The sequence below is a fragment of the Uloborus diversus genome, chromosome 1 (assembly GCF_026930045.1).
Source record: "Uloborus diversus isolate 005 chromosome 1, Udiv.v.3.1, whole genome shotgun sequence".
In the NCBI taxonomy this organism is placed as follows: domain Eukaryota; kingdom Metazoa; phylum Arthropoda; class Arachnida; order Araneae; family Uloboridae; genus Uloborus; species Uloborus diversus.
Window position 1 is genome coordinate 57647873 of NC_072731.1, and position 17315 is coordinate 57665187.

The 17315-nt window shown below is 33.4% G+C and overlaps 1 protein-coding gene across 3 annotated transcripts in view; it reads left to right on the forward strand.

Annotated features, from left to right (window-relative positions):
- The first annotated feature begins 745 nt into the window (after positions 1 to 745).
- LOC129229839 (AP-4 complex subunit beta-1-like) overlaps positions 746 to 17315 on the forward strand; it is a 151105-nt gene continuing 134535 nt past the window's right edge. For 2 of the 3 annotated variants that reach the window (XM_054864232.1, XM_054864218.1), the window contains exons 1-4: positions 897 to 1137; positions 5855 to 5908; positions 8812 to 8905; positions 13518 to 13633. In XM_054864232.1, the coding sequence (XP_054720207.1) occupies positions 5904 to 5908; positions 8812 to 8905; positions 13518 to 13633 (215 nt within the window). In that variant the 5' untranslated portion in view covers positions 897 to 1137; positions 5855 to 5903. Of the gene's footprint in view, positions 848 to 896; positions 1138 to 5854; positions 5909 to 8811; positions 8906 to 13517; positions 13634 to 17315 lie in introns of those variants that run through there. The other variant, XM_054864225.1, reaches the window with a different exon arrangement.

Below are 17315 nucleotides of genomic sequence, written 5' to 3' on the forward strand. Positions count from 1 at the left end.
AACATGCGGTACCTTATCGAAAGCTTTTTGAAAATCAATGTAAACAACATCTACAGGCTTCTTATTGTTCAAAGCCATGGTAACTTTGTCATAGAAATGTAATAAATTAGTTGCACAAGATTTGCCTTTCCTGAAACCGTACTGAAAACTAGTCAATAGATTATTAGTCTCTAGAAAATTTACTATCTTAATTTTTATCAATGTTTCAAAAATTTTGCAAACCACCGAAGTCAGACTCACAGGTCTATAATTTCCTACACTCCCTTTAGACCCTTTCTTGAAGAGCGGTGAGTTTTGATTCAATAAAGCGGTTAATTCAGTAAAGCTGGATTTTATTCTGTTTTTGACAATTTGATTCATTAAAGCGGTTGATTCAATTAACCGGCGTCCACTGTATTACAAAATATGGTTTCACAATCGCGTTTTTAAGATTTATTACGCACTATGTTTTAGTGTAGGGACTCTAGTACGGGCTAGAGTCCCTATTTAGTTCAGAGGAGCCGATACAATCATTAGAGGTGAGTAATCTGGAGCCAAATTTTTGTGAAAAATTATTCGTCTTCTGTAGTGTTCTTTAAAGTTCACGTAAAGCGCTTTTGCATGCGAAGAGAAAACGTAAATGAAAATATGAAAGTTGAGATTGATGCTGAGAAAGTGAAAAAAATTTCTTATGAGTTGTTGCTCCCCAGCACTCCAGTTTTAGTTTTAAATTGGCAATACTTGATACTTGCTTTGTTTACGTTGATGATGATGTAGTAAACGGAAATGCATTTAGTACACGAACTCGAAATGAATGTCAATACAAATGACAGTCACCAATGTGGCAATATGAAATAAATGTGAATAAGTATGTATGCTGACTGCTATAAATAATGTACGCAGTTTCATTTTCGGCGTCATTAAAGCTCGCGATATCCAAAATTTGGATAAATTTTCATCATCATGCTCTTCGTCCAAAAGTTTATTTTTGATGACAGTTATCTATTCTGCATTACAATTTAAATTTGTAGAATTGTGTTCTTACATTTTTGTTGAAGATGGCACGAGTTTCTTAGATCTTAGCATTTGAATTGAGTTCTGAGTGCTGTTTGCGAATCAATTGTTTCTCACTTTCTAACACTGTATTTACAAGATGAGGTAAATAATTATTTGTAGTTCTTTTTACGGTTCATCCCCAGTTTCTCCGACAAAAATTTTCCTCCCTCCTGAATTGAAAGTAAAGGTATGATTGAAACTGAAAAACAGGGGGACGGGGGCAGGGGCGGATTGGCCAAGTCGGACTGGTCGGGGATCCCCGACTAGGCCAACGCCGAGTGGGCCACTTCCAACAATTTTTTCATTAAACTTAATACAATTAAATTCACACCTAACATTTTTTGAAGTGTCATAATAATAAAAAAACGATTTGTTTACTCTGTGTGCCAGGTTTATTTTTTTTTTCCATCCTAAGAAGGGACCAAAGTAAATAGCCGAAATCCGCACGTGCGAATTCTTTCCTCTCTTATCAACTTTCTCTCTAGTTTTTAGAGATATGGGGGCCATGGCTCCCTTATTGAGGAAACAGGAGGGGGCCACAGAAACGGGTGTCTGACATGGACCGTAAAGGGTCCCGGGATGAAAAAAGAGCGTTAAAAACTTATATTTGTACTTCTATTCACAAAAATTGAAGGGGTCTGCACCATTAGACAAAGCAGCCCCATGCCTGCCATGAATGCATGGGCCATGCTTTGGGGTATTGATACAAATGAGCAGGGGCATGCACAAGGAAGGGAAGGAGAAGAGACACCCAGTTGGCTCAATTCTGATCCTGAAGGGGGCCAGAGATTTTTTAAAATGAGGCGTGAAATACATGTAGGGAGGTAAGGAAAACAAGATGAAGGGGGACCCGTAAAAGTCATTTGTGACGAGCACCAAAATTTCTGTATACGCCCTTGGTCTCGTAAATTTTCGCCATACGAGTATTTTTCTATTGGAATTGCATATGAGAAAGCAAGTTTGGACTACAATAAACTGAATCTGAAACAGGATAAAATTTCGACTTAGAAGGGAGAGCTCCTGAACATAGGAGGGTTTAGGACTGAGTTCGAGGGGGGAGGGGGGGGGGGTGATGAGTGCAATGGTTTTTTTTTGAGTAACATTAGTTGTAATAGAGGTCTGTGGTTTAGACTTAACGGGGTCTCTGAGATATTTCAGGTATGAGGTCCTTTTGTAGTCCTAAAGTCACCAATGATAGTCTTAAAGCTACAATTGAGGACTTTGATGCAAAAACCAGATACGTCCAAACTTTTGCCTTTTATTTTTCAATTCATTTTTACATTTAGAGAATATAGATGTTCTGATTGTGCAACAACAAGACACAAATGTAAGATCAGACCTTTGCTTTGTAGTAAATAATGTGGAAAATATACTGCCTATCTATCAGACACTGATGTTATTTGTTGGTCTTACCAAAAAGGAGTGAGTCTGGACTTACCTTGTTCATGGTTCTTGTATTAAGAACCCCATTCGTGTTTTCAGATTTAAATATTGAAAAAATGCTAGACAAATTCTTTGAACATTCGTCATGTCCTTAAAGTCACTACAGATAGCTTAAAATTTCACGCATAGAAATTTCCGTGGGAGAACTCCGTAACCCTTTTATCTGCACTATAGCCTAAAATGCTATAGCCTTTTACATATCTGGGCTCCGAGATAAAATTTCAAAATGAAATCAGCTCCAAGATCCGAAAGGTTATCTTTGCTGCCAATCGCAGCCTTTTTTGATCTTAGAAATCTGTTAAAATCCCACCTAATCAAAAGAAGTTTTGAAATTTTACTTTACAAAACTCTCATAAGACCAGTTTTAACATATGCTTCTCAAACTTGGTCATTAACAATAAGGAAAGAGAAAATTTTGACAATCTTTGAAAGACAGTCTTACGAACTATTTTTGGTCTGTTGAATGACAGTGGAAATTGGTGAGGGAAACAGTTTTGAACTTCATAAACTTTTTAGAGATATTGATATTTTGAAATTTACCAAACTAAGTGGAATGAAATGGGCTGGTCATCTTTTAGAGAATGGAAAATGATAGGGCTGTGTTGAAGGTCTGCAATGCAGTTCCTTTTGGACAGTGACCAAGGGGTAGATCAAACAAGAGATGGGTGGACTTTGTGGACTCTGATTTTGATATCAATAAGATCAAAAACTGTAGGTCAACAGCAAAAAGATGAACAGCCTGGCGGGATTTCCTAAAGAAGGCCAAGGCCCACAACGGGCTGTCAAGCTAATTATGATGATGATGACAGCTTAAAATTGATTTCACTTTCAGAAAAAAATGCATAGTGTTTCCCTCAGACAAAAAGAGGGGCATGCACTTTCAGATAAAATGGTACTAAAAAGTACTCTTTTATCAAGAGAAGTTTTGTCAAATAAAAAACATGCTTCTATTTCTTTTTGGTATACTAGGTACAATCAAGGTTCAAGTGTTCTCTGTGGTAATTATTTTTAAAACTAGAAAGTTGCCTATCAAGGTATAACGGGTGAAAATTGCTTCTACATTTGAACAAAGACATTGCCTGTTTGGTGATATTTTTATAGTTGAAATCGGTGATATTTTGATAGTTGAAATTGTAACCGTAACTCCAGTGGATTAACCCTTAACTCCAGTAGGTAGCATTCGTTGTTGATCATTTTTTCGTTTCTTCATTCCCCTGAAATGACACAGTCTTAGCAGTAAAATAAAAGTTACCAGATCAAGTTTAGCCTTGCCACAATAAAGCCTTTCCCTGCAAGTTAACGTTGCTAAAACATATCAAATTATCTTGCTATGACACTGTTTCATTTTTGAAACTCGCGAGTTACTTGATCATTGGCTATTATGTATATATGGTAAGTGGTTGAAATGAGGGAGTGACATTTCAAGGACAGGCTTGTGTGTGAATCATTACCTTTTAGAAGAAAAAAAATCACTTTTGTGAAGTTTTGTTTAAACTTTTAAGGGGGCAAGGAGAGTTGATTAAACTTAGGATCAAAGGTTAGTTTAAAAGCGGAAGGGCTCGGCGCCCTCTTAAAAAATCTTGGGAGAAGCACTCAGGAAAACTGTCCTCTTTCCTTTTAGACTTTCCAAACATATTATAACGTTATGTTTTTAAAATTTCAATGTCGAAAAATTCTAAAGGAGAGTCACTGGATTCCCTGTAGTAATTAAATGTGGTATAAAATTAGGTCTAATGTACTTCAGTTTTTAAATGCTTCCAAATGAGATCACTGAGCCTCCTACTCTCTCAAAGGTGACCAAATTAAGTTTTGCGTTTTTTAATAGTTCAAGTCGAAACGTTTCCTTTGAGAGCTCTTGATGCTTCCCTGTTCCATTAATTTTACCTAGGGTTGCCTAAAATAGCATTTCTAAAACTTCCCATTTCGGAGAACTTCAGGGAAGAGCCCACGACATCCTATTGTAAACATCGATAGACTAAAATGGACTTCAATTTTGAAAAGAAAAAAAAAAGTTAAGAAAAAAAATCGTGGGGGAACGAACCCCTTCTTATCCCACTCCTCGAACTTGACAGAAAATTATAAAATTGTGGTTTTTGACATCAACTTTGAAAATATCGTTGGAAGGGAACTAGAACCTCTTCTTCCTATTATTTTCTTTTTAGGACTATATTGATCAACTAGTTTTGAAAATTTCCGGGGGGAATCTACGTGATTCCTTCCTTTCCTCGTGTCCTTCCTATGTTGTCAGTATGGAAGCATGAAGATGTGCCTATTAGACTTATAACTGTTAGTATCCTTCTTTCAAGGCACATAAAAAATGTATCAGTGTTATCTTTATTTTACGTTCTCCAACTTTCTTTTTTTAGAACTTTAAAACATGATTAAGAAGCTTAAAGGAAAATAGGAACTAGTGGTAGTTAAATGTCTTTGCTCGAATCAGAAGAATCCAGATCCGGTACTGGTTAAATTAACTTTTTTAATTTACGGAAGTGGACCAAAATACTCTTTAGCCGACTCGACCAGAGTCAGCCAGTCCGCCCCTGGACGGGGGAATATTTTATGTCAGCGAAACTGGGTGGGGGGAGACACTTCTTTACGTCTTCATGCAATAGCTTTGCATTATTCTGTGCTTTCTGTATATAAAAGCCTAGTTTACTCAATTCAGAGAATTCGTGGGTCTGAATACCTTTCATAGTTTTCTTCTTCCATTGTAAGGTTGATAAAGAAATGAGGAATTTTTGTCAATTAGTCTTGAGAAAACATGATTGTCTACCGTTTTCAAAACAAATTTAGTTGATTTTCCCTATGACTCTGTTGGTCTAACTTTGAGAATTATCGTTTATTGTTTCAATTAGCATAATAAAATTTTAAGTAACACAGCTCAGCAGACAATCTGAAATGTTATACCATCTCCCTTCTCGGCAGTCAAGGTTTTGATACCTGTTGTTTATATTGTAAAGCTTTACTTTTAATCAAAAAAATTCTTTTTAGAACATGTTCATTTAATTGAAGGATTCCCTTTTTATCAGGAAGCATCCTGTCCCTTTTTAGATCTAGGGGAAACACTAAATTAAACGCACACACTCAGTTCTTACTCTACTACTGACCTATGAAAATAGCCCCCTTCAGGCTTGGACCCGAGCATTCAGGCGTCCCCCCCCGCCCCTCTGTGCACACTCCTAAGTATACGTTTAGTACATGAGTTAATATACTGCATGCTCCAACTCATTTGAAACCTCCAAAGAATGGGTTTCTCTATTTAATTGTCAAAATATTCAGTTTATCTAGCATCTAGTGTTCTTATTGCAAGGTTCTACTGTATTTGAATATTTTAAAAGAAGTATTCTAATAATTTGTGTTCCATTTTACTTTTTAGTTTTCCCTGCTGAAGTAAATTAGAGCATTGACATTTCCCTGTTTTTAAGATGCCGTAAGTGCATTTCTCTTATTATTTTCATATTTCTATTGAAAATGTTCTTCGCTATTATTTGCTATTACAATAGAACGTGAAAAATCCAAACATCAAAAGCCGAACGCACTTCCATTAAATTTAATGAACTGTTTGACTCAGACTGTTTGGAACAGATATGTTTAGTGAAGTAAATAATTACATGTAGTGATTAAAGAAATTGAACTAAGTAAAGTTAGCACATATGTAAAACACAAGTACAATATTATATTTTTCTTGCAAAATGGTATTGATTTCACCGCATGGGAAATTCGAATTTGCAAAAAAATGTAAAAAGCTTGACAAAATTTTGCCTTAAAAAAGAAAATTTCAAGATGAAACTGATGGGAGATATATCTCTCTCAGTAAGGAATTATTTGGATTATGCATTTTGCAAGAACAGCAAAAACTGCATTTTGTCCTAGCAACTGTAAATATTTTTAATTTTCCCTTTAAGTTCTGTAAACAATGCAAATTACTTTCTGTTAAATTTTGTTCAAAAATGTAATTAGGGGAGAGTGGTAATGAATGGGCCAATTTTTGGTTTTTAATTTTTGTAATTTTTTCTAATACTTTTTTATTTTATTTTAGCTCAGAATTGGCTCTTTAGTTACTTTACTTATTTGGTTACATAAAAAAGTCGTACAAGTTGGATTACAAAATGTCTATAATGAATGATAATAGAAAATAAAAATATAGAAATTCGCCCCATTCATCCCCACCCATGGGGCTGAATGGACCACTGAAGGCAATGAATGGGTCACTAAATGAAGGCAATGAAAACTAGAATTAAAAAATTCTCTTAAAAAAATAAAAATACAAGCAAAAATTTTCATTAATTTTACTACAACTACTTTTAAATTTTATACAATTTTTAATAATTAAAATTTTATTGCTTTTGGTAAAACTCAATGTTATCAGCGACAAAGTGTTAATAATAATTAAGAATTATTATTTAGATTTTCAAATAGACAAGTAATTTTTAAAAAAGTATTATTTAGATATGCACCAGCCTACAAAAGCTAACAATAGGACATTTTCAAAAAAATAATATAAAATCAACAAAGTAAAAGCACACAATTCTACTATAACCTATTTATTAAACACTGGATGGAATCACTCATATCAAATTCAAATTGTGAAATAAATGGAAAGTTCATCTTAATCATTTAAAGAATTTCACATATGTTTCTAATAAATAGCTAATGTTCTTAGGGTTAAAATGGACAAAATTTAGAAATCACTATAAGCTTATTCTTATAAGACGGTAGTCGAAGTCTAAGACAGCCAGTTATGTCTAATATTAAAGAGAAAATCGGAAGAAACAAAGAAAAACCATATTTTGGTGGCCCATTCATAACCATGATACAATGGCCCATTCAGCCCCACCTATATTTCTGGAATATATTCAAGTTTTTTTAATACATGAAATTGCAAATAACATCAAAATGTATCTTAAAATTAGTTGACAGATGTGGAAAAACTTGCTAACACACATATTTGCATTGAAATAACAGATACTTTTTAGCTAGTATTTGTTTTACTGAAAAGAGAAAAAATTACTTTTGAATCAGATTCTTGATTATCCTACTCTCATGGAAAATCACTTCTCTCAAACGATTGAAAACTGGATGAGTTTAGTAGAACAAATAGCTCCATCTATTAGTGACATCTAAAATAATTTTACGCAGATACTTTGTCACATTTTGTTAGTGGCCCATTCATTACCACTCTCCCCTATGTATTGTATGTTATGTGTATAAATATTGTATGACCACAATTTAAATGGCATACTATACTCTAAACAATATTTTTTTGGTGATTTTTGAAAATCTGAACTATACCTATGGTCAATTAGTTGGGATTTTTGACTTACAACTGCATATTGATAATGCATTGAAAATATTATGCTTATTTGATAGTTGAATGAAAGGATATAGGTTTTGCAAAAGCTTAAAGTCTAAGCAGTAATACTTATGTTAATAAATTTGATCTGTTTGGGCTTTAAGTTAGATTGAAAACTTTTCTCGATTACATTTCAAAAAGATTTTTTTTTTAATTCCATGTGAAAAAAGTTTTATCTGGATATTCTGTAAATACGAATAATCAAAATAGGATTTTTCTGAGGAATATCAATGTTGTGCATACATTCTTCTGTTCAAATGTTTGATGAAAAGAAATGCAAAAGCATTTTTATGTTTCAATTGTAAGTCTCAGTTTCTAGAAGAAGGTATCAAAGGCCTCTGTGCTGTAATTGAAGGGAAATTTTTAGAGGTTTGCACCAGTTTTTATGGTTGATGTCATGGTTGCCAGATCTCTGTTAAGCCAATAAAAGTCAATTTAGAGAACTTATGTCAAAAGTAATTAAAAAAGCAGTACTTTATATTTAAACAAGAAATTCTATCCAGAACTATACAAGCTTACTTTCCTGTGTACCAACATTGGCTTTCAAGCTTCTGATCAATATTCTCTTAATTAGCTAAGACTGCAAATTATGTCAAACATACCTTTTTAGCATTTAAAACTGATTTCTAAAAACAAAATATGCATTTTACCTTTTTTTTTTCTCTAAAGGAAGAAATAGGTATGTAAAAAATAACCATACAAAGAAGTAAAGTAGCAGCACCTTTAAACAATGTAAGGCAACAAATCTACATAATGCTGAAATCTTTATAAGGTAAAACCTATGGCCCCAGGGTGTGCATTATAATGGTCGTCGACTGTACTATTATTTAATTTTAACATTTGAAACTTTTTTGTTTGAAATTTTAATGTTGTCGAAATAATAGTCCTCATTATTAGAATTACTCTTTATTCTTTAAACTTGAGTTCAGTAGGTTGATATTAAAAGTTTACTGACATTAAATGTTATCTTGCTTTAACAGGAAAGTCTCAAAAGAAGTTAGCGCTCTTTCATTCATGCTTTCCCAGCTAACTTTTCCTGAAACAGAAATCAAGTATTCAGATGTTTCAGCTGCTGTAAGTTATCAACCTGTTTTATTTTTGCATCATTTTTTATACCTTCACTATTTTTATGTATTGAACATAGTGCTGTGCTTGTGGCATGAGATTATCAAATGCAATAGGAAGCAGGGCCGCACAGAGCCAAGGTGGGCCCCTTGTCAGTTATGTCACCGCCCCCTCCCGCCCCCCAAAATAAGGGAAAATGAGGGGGGAATCAAAACTGCGTACTAGAAAACAATTAAATCTATTTTAAGTGCCACAACAGTAAATACCTAAAGAGTAAATTTTACTTAATCTATACATTTTCTCTTATTCACAGTTTTTACCCCCTTTTTCTTTCTTTCTTTTGCACCAGTGTCGCTAGCCCCCCCCCCCCCCACAAGCCCCTGGCCCCCTAGTTTCTGACTAGGCTGACATGGGCGGTTACTTCCATCCATGCGTGATTTGAAATACACTGCCAGCTCAGTCAATTCCAGCCGAAGACTGACTGAGCTGGCGGTGTATTTCATGTATTTCTGCTTTAGCCCTGGCTATGGGTGGTAACTTACTGAATATAAAGTGATTTGTTCCGAGTTGGTAGCGTTCTGGTATTGAAACATCGCGTTTCCGAAGCAATATTCCGAGAGCAAACTGTGAGCTTACTATGAACGCACCAGAATTCCCGACGCGGTATTTTTGAGACATCTGGGGGCGAGGTTACCCAATTTTTTTCAGTACCGGACCAGATTCAACCCACCACAGAGCGTAAAATTGCATACATTCGTAACATTCAGTCATGGGTGCAATATTAGTGGAAGATAAATTTTTAAATTGAAAAATAAAATCAGATTTTAAGCAGAGGTGCCCATACCTCCAAAAGCAAATGCACCCCCCCCCCAAAAAAAAACACGCTGACTATTCCAAATATGCAGCCCCTCCTAAAAAAAACCCTGTAAACACCCCCCTAAAAAATTCTATTCTGCAGTCTGCGCCATGACCCCCCCCCCCCAGGTGGCACCCCAACATTTTGAGTTGACTGCTACTTCTTTTCATTGGAGGTTGAGGGGGGGGGTATAACTGATTAAAATGCGATGACTACTTAAGATGCGAAAAAACTGACGAAAAATAAGATTAAAACTTTCAAAACAATAATTACAAACATTTCAGTTCTCTATAAAAGAGTAAATATATTGCAATTTTTTTAGTACAACGTTAAGATTTAATATGTTTTTGGGAAGAACTTCATACTTGACTTTATGCCTAAAACTTTTCAAATTCAACCGCCACTTCATATTACATTTAAAAAAAGCAGCATTGAGTATATGATGACGTACAGAAGCCCTACAAATGAATTGGCACTTCAAATTCAAACTGTAATATTCCTTAAAACTTAAATTCAACTTGGGAGAACAATCCCCTGCTCGCTTCGCTCGCCAATCCCATTCATCGCCTGCCGAGTGGGACAATTTATGGCTGTAATTCTATTTTTTAACCGACTTCAAAAAGGAGGCGGTTATCAATTCATACCGTATGTATGTTTTTTTTTGTTTGTCCACTCATAGCGTCTCACCTAGTGAAGCGATTTTGATGATTCTTTTTTTAATGGATAGGGGATGGCTCAACTTAGGTCCCATTACTTTGTTTGACCATATTTGTTCATTAGAAAAAAAGTTATGGGCAAAAAACAGTAAATTTTATGCAAGTTCCCTATTAAATGATTTTGTAGCGAAGTTCGCACTTTTCATCCGTGGATAACGGTGGTTCAGTGGTAGAATTCTCGCCTCCCACACGAGCGACCCGGGTTCAAATCCCAACTAGGACGAAGTGAATTTTACTAAAATTTCGTTTCTACTGTTTCCCGTATTTTCTCGAATCTTCTATTAATTTTTGTATCTTTCTAAGTCTGGAAAGTTCCAGCACTTTCTCAAGTTGTATATAAGGAGATGTAACGTTCATTCGTGGTTCTGAATAAAGATCTCGAGTTGAGACTAAAGAGTATTCGCTTCATTTGGCTTTCACATTGTCTTCGCTATCTTCATCTACGCGACAATAGGAAACTCACGGTTATAAAAGTTTGGTGCCATATAACAGTAACATTAATAGTAATTGTAATGATAATTTTGAATGAAGGCTTCTCTGAAGCAAGCATTAAATTTCTTCAAGGGATATTTCGATAATGGGAAATCTGGCGCTGTCGTCTCATTTTTGGCGTAAATTTATTTTAGTAACCCTGCTGATTTATAGTAACCCTATGTGAATTATCAAAATCTTCCTTCTTCAGTGCTATTGCTCCATAGTAGGGGTAAACCTAACCTGGAAGCGAGGTGATGCAGTGATTAGGATCTGCTTAGCCTTCACAATGCTACCATTAGGTTTGACTCAACTACTCTGTAGTATTTTTATCGTTATCATCTATGCCGATAACAGATGATCGGGGTTATGTAAGAAAATACAGGATTGCATCATGAGCAACTTAGATGCTGTGGAATGTAAATTAGTTAGGAAAAACGTAATACTTAAATGGTTATAATTAAATTAACTACGCATGATTTCCAGAGAGGAACAAAGATAAGTTTTTAGTGCCAATTGCTTAAAGTTTAACGTGTGTCAATAGTTTTTTTTTTTAGTATGGAGCATTTTTAAGAAAAAAATGTGAAGTTTCGTGATGGTAACTTCTTATTATTTCTGAAATACCTACATTTACACTAAAAAGAATGAAATAAAAAAATTTTGAAAAAAAAAATAGAACCGACTTCAAAATTGCTCTAAAAAGTGAAAAATAATTTTATTCTTTAAACACCATCGATAATGCTTTTAAACATAATTTTTGAAGTTGGCGCAAAAACGATAGATAAAATCATTCACAGCCATAACTCAAATACAACTGTAAATTTAACCAGGACCAGTTTTTTCACTATCACATACATTATGCATTGATGACAGCATATTTGAATACCGATATAAATGTTTCGTTTGTAATTTTGGATGCTTTTCTGAAAAAAAATATGAACGAAGCATGGTTACACTGGATTTTACGTTTTGTTTTTGCGCCAACTTCAAAAATTATGTTTAAAAGCATTATCGATGGTGTTTAAAGAATAAAATTATTTTTCACTTTTTAGAGCAATTTTGAAGTCTGTTCTATTTTTTTTTTCAAAATTTTTTTATTCAACTCATAATTCCGTCCCTATTAAATTTATATGAGTGAGACTGGGCGGAGTGGCTTCCTCTGGATGTCTGAAACCCCCTACCCCCAACTTTCCAGTATTGACCTTGTAGACATTGACAGTCTGGAGGAGATATAGACACACACGCGGAAAGTTGCACAAAGAGTATTGTTGCGCAAGTACTTAATAATATTGATTAAGTGTGATTTATTCTTTTATTTATTTATTTATTTATTTTTTCAAAATTTCTGATTTAAGATCTGTTTTTGATAATCTCAAGTTGTTTTTATCTTTCAGATTTTACAAAAATTAAATTCAGAATAAGAAAATAATAGACAAGTAAAATGTTTACTTTTGCACATTAAGTTACAACATATTACAACTTTGAAATCACGCAAGTAACAATCAGTCTTTTCATTAAAACCAAAAATGTTTGCAAAAAAAGGAAGTGGTTTCTCGTAATCTCGAAACACATGCCTGCAATTTTTATTTATGCAATTTTAATACAGTAAAGTCCCGAAAACTCAGCCTAATATGGACCGAAAAGAGACCAAGTTTAGGAAAACGCTGGGTTATCGAGAATGCACATGCAACAGGTTTTTTGGCAGGAATTTTACGTTGTTCAACTTTTTTTATATCATTAACAATCGCTATTAATGACATGTTTCAATTCAAGAATTTGAGGAATTTGAATAGAAAAATAATATTACTTTTCCCTCACTGCAATACTTTCAGTGATATGTTATTAGTTGTTGTTTTAACAGACATCATTTCAGTAACATAGAATATTTAGAATAAGTCTAAAAATCAACTTAATTTTGGTGTGGTGACTTGGCTTTTTATTATATTTGACAGTTGTTTTTTTTTTTTTCAATTATTTTACTTTTGTGTAAATAGTTTTAATGCTTTTTTGTTCCTTCGCTATTTTTGAAATATTTAAAAATAATTTTGTTATTTTATTCATTAATTGTATTTTTGAAAAAAAAAATCTCACTTGATTAAATTATTTATGGAATATATTTTGTTTGTTTTATTGGGTGAGTTTTTCTTCCCTGAGGAGGTTCTTATATGTATATTTTTGAGCTTTGTCGCATGAACAACAAAAATGTCACTCAGTATTCAACGAAATGAGTGAGTAATGTTTAAAACACAATATGAATGTTTTTTAAATGAAAGTTATAGTCTTGCTGTGAAATGATAGTTACAAGATCAAATTAAAAACTTGAAAGCATGTTTGGATGTAGACCAGTGCTGCAGTATGGGGGAATGCCTTTCCTTGAAATATTTAGCTTTCAAGCATAAAAGTAATGCAAATTCAGTGTGAATTGGTTTCAAACTGTCTTTTTAACAAAAATTAATTTCTGCTTTCATAATTAAAGCAGCTTAATCTAAACAGAGCTTTTTTGATCTAACAAAAATTAATAATTACTGAAAAATGGAGATGATACTTTTTTAAATATTTTAAATTTCTTACATTTTAGATACTTGGTTTGATGCACAGGGGCTTGGATTTATCACCCTTGGCCAGTAAGATGATAAAACTTTTAGCTTTGCCTTATCCGCCTTTCAAGAGAATTGTCTGTGATTATCTTATAAGGTATGTAATGCTTATTTAATTATGTAAATGAATGCCACTTTTCCATACTGAAAACGGGATTCCATCCTGTTAGAGAAAATCAGATGGATTTCCGCCCTTCAATTTCTAGTTTATTTTCCTTTTAATTTCAAGTCCCAAAAACATCATCTAGTGACTTCATCAGTCTCTCCTGTTGTAGTTGTTTTTCTTTCAAATTTTTATTGATGATTTCAAAATACTCATACAAAGTACTTAATGTACTGAACTACCATTTGTTTTCAGAATGATTGTTTAGTGGCTGATTTTTTTTTAAATTTTAATGTTCTGGTTTAGTCACTGGTCATTTATATCGGAGCAGTAAATGTGCAGACACGATGTAACTTGCAATTTTTTTTCTTAAGTAAGCAATGCAATTACATTTTCATTGATATTAAATGCATCTTTTTCTTGCTATTTATCAGTAGTGTTTCTTAAAAAAGATGCTTTAACATCATTTATGCACAAAATTGGGGCATTGAAAAAGGGAGGTAACATAACTCTTAAAATGTATCAATCAAATTCATTTATCATGAATTCTGGCGGTTCTGCAATATTTCATAGGGAGCAAAATTTCAAAAGAATTAGATTAAGAGCCAAATATATGATCCTGTTTTCTTAGGAGAACACTAAGATTGTGCACATGAAATAATATCCGTTGCTCCATTCCCCTCCCCTCTATCTCTTTGTCTGCTTCTGTTCCCCTAAGCTAGCTTTCAACCACGTTTTTTTGCTTGCATATAGTATCTGATATCACTGATCTAGTAACGCTCTGACATCACCAGCAATGATTTTATTTATAAACATGAATTACTTTACAATTGAGAATGTTTATTGAATTTTGTATATATTTTTACAAAAAGATTTCAACTTTTGCCAATTTTTTGGCACAAAAAGGGTTAATGTAAAGGGTAATGACCTCACTGATATTGCCAGAAATGAATAATGAATTACCCAAACGAATTACTCAAATTTTCACCAGTCATAACTTGTCGGGTGATTTTCTAGTAATCAAATAAATACCAAGTGCTTTTAACAATTATCTTTATAATAGCTATGCATTAGCATATGTCGGTGGGATTTGTCTTGGAAATGAAAGAAAATCTTGAAGTGTATTTAATTATGTTTCATTTCAATTCTTCAAGAAATTTATTTATATATCTGTTTTTCTTGAGAATTCACATGTTCATGTGCAAATAAAGAAGTCGCGACTGCTCAGGTCATGACACTTTAATTGGATACTCAAGTTTGGAAAAGCAGCTATTAGCAAGTAGTACACACACACAGTCTTAAAAAACTTTTTTCTCCTCTAACTTTTGTCATCAATTATAAAATCAGCAACAAAAATTAAGCATAGAGAAAGAACCTTAATTAGTAGTATTGTCATGCATTGCAAATAAATAAAGAAATTCATAAGAAAATCATTTTCACTTTCCCTTTTGTTTTGTTAAACTGTATATATGTATTTTGCTTAGCCCTTAAAATGAGAATTAAGTTTATTTTTAAACATCTGCAATCGTTGCAATATGAAATTATGTAGTACATCTGTAACATTGTTATGCTTGCTGCAGGGTTTGGAGATGTGGAAATGTTCCATATTGCTAACTGATAACATCTCAGCAAATAATCAGAATATAATAGAAGGAATAAAATCTTTCATTCATCATTGGGCAGCAGAAGCAATCCCATCATTTAGGGGGTTTGGGGAAGGGGTCAATTGCTCCCTCCCTGACTCATGGAAATCAAAGCAATTATATGTAAGTGGATGTGATTTTTGCTGTTACATTGATGATGCAGCCTCCCCCCCCCCTCCCCGCAAAAAAAATTCAAAATGAGGAAGGAGCCTGAGCAGAAGAGAAACCACTATTTTCATAAATCATTTTTTTCAAACAATGAACTAGTGATTTCAGGATTTGGTGCAAGTTCTGGGGATTAGGGATGATTTTTTGACCATTTTTTTATTGTCACAGAAGTGTTTTAGAGTGAACAAAGGTCATGTATCAAGTGCTTAAAACAAAATCTAAGTGACATTTTAAGGGAGCATGGAATTAAATTCTGTTTGCTATTAAGTGTTTCTGCAACAAACATCAAAAGACTAAACTGGCAAATCATAGCTTTATAGTAACAATAAATATAGTGAAATTGTAGCGATAAATTGTACTTTTGTAAACCAAATGGGTGTAATTTAAAACAGGTAATTTAAATCCTGGTATACTTTGGTTTCAGGGTAGGGTGCAGCCCTATAGCACCATGTCTAGATTCCCCACCACTAAATGGAAAAATTTTGCCTTTAAGAAGGTTTGGAGGGGGGGGGGGGCGGCAGAAAATGTATGAATGCTTTCATTTTCTTTAGTGTTGTTATGAGAAGTAAAGCAACTTGTAGTTATAAATGCCAATTGCTCCTTAAAACTGCTATATAGACATGTTGCTGGTATACTTAAAGATTTCAGATCAACTACTCGACAAGTTGAAGGAAAAAAATCTCATTTTCCTTTAGCCTGGAGCCAGGTGTTCCAGATGCAGGGCATCTACTGCATATTTATTTCCAAATAATTTATGATGTTTAGTTACTTGTGATGTTTAATAAAAAGTTATGGAATTTGTAAAAACAATATTAATTTAGAGTTTTGCTATGATATGCCAATAACAGTTGGAGAACTGTTCACTTTGCTTGTACAGTAGAGTCTCAAAAATCCGAGTCTCGAAAGTTTGAGGTTCCGTTTAATTCGAGGTGCTTCATTCAAATTTTTAATTGAATTTTTTAATCCCTCAAAAAATATTTTCATTAAATAGAAATTTTGCTTCTGTAAAACTAATTAACTTTCAACAGGAAATAAGGAAAAGACATTGAGAAGTTTGTTTCAACAACTCCCAAAGATACACGAAATATTTGACTAAAAGATATGTATTACGACTACAAGATATGTATTCAAAGATGCCTAGGAGATAATAACTTGATACCCAAAATTGACATTCTCTCTTGACAAAGAACGTGTTAACATCCCTTTTGGAGTATCTGATTGCAATAAGAAAGTAGGTGCACAACTCGACGCCACATGAGTTTTAAAAAGGAAATTTTTCACAACTAACCGTTTTTGTGTTATGAGTCAATCCGTATAGGTTCAACAAATGTGTGCCTCAACCGTTTTTTATTTTTTTGAAACTCATATCCCTAAAAGCTGCACGTGAAAGATGTTTAAAACCACTGTTGTATTTTTTTCTAAACTGGACCTTTGATTTTTTAGAGGTCATCAAAAGATCATTTCATTTCACCTTCTTAAATTAGGTATATTGTGCCCTACATAATATATTGTGCTGGAAAAACATATTGTAAGTATAAAAATAATATTTTAACTTGATAACTTAGAAATATTTGGACATGAATGAGTAGTTCATACTTCATTGACCACTTAAAGTTAATTTATATACTATACTGATAATCTACACATCTTCAATACATACAAACATACTCTCTGTACATTAACTTATGTAACTTGCCTAAACATATGCAAAAACATTATCTACATAGTTGAAAGAAGAAAAAGGGCATTTTTCAATTCTTGCTTGAGTGTAGTTTTAAGAAAATGAACTCACACTATAGTACTATACTGCCGTGCTAAGCACAGATGTGGTATCTGCACATTTTATCAAAATTGAGTTGTTGTCA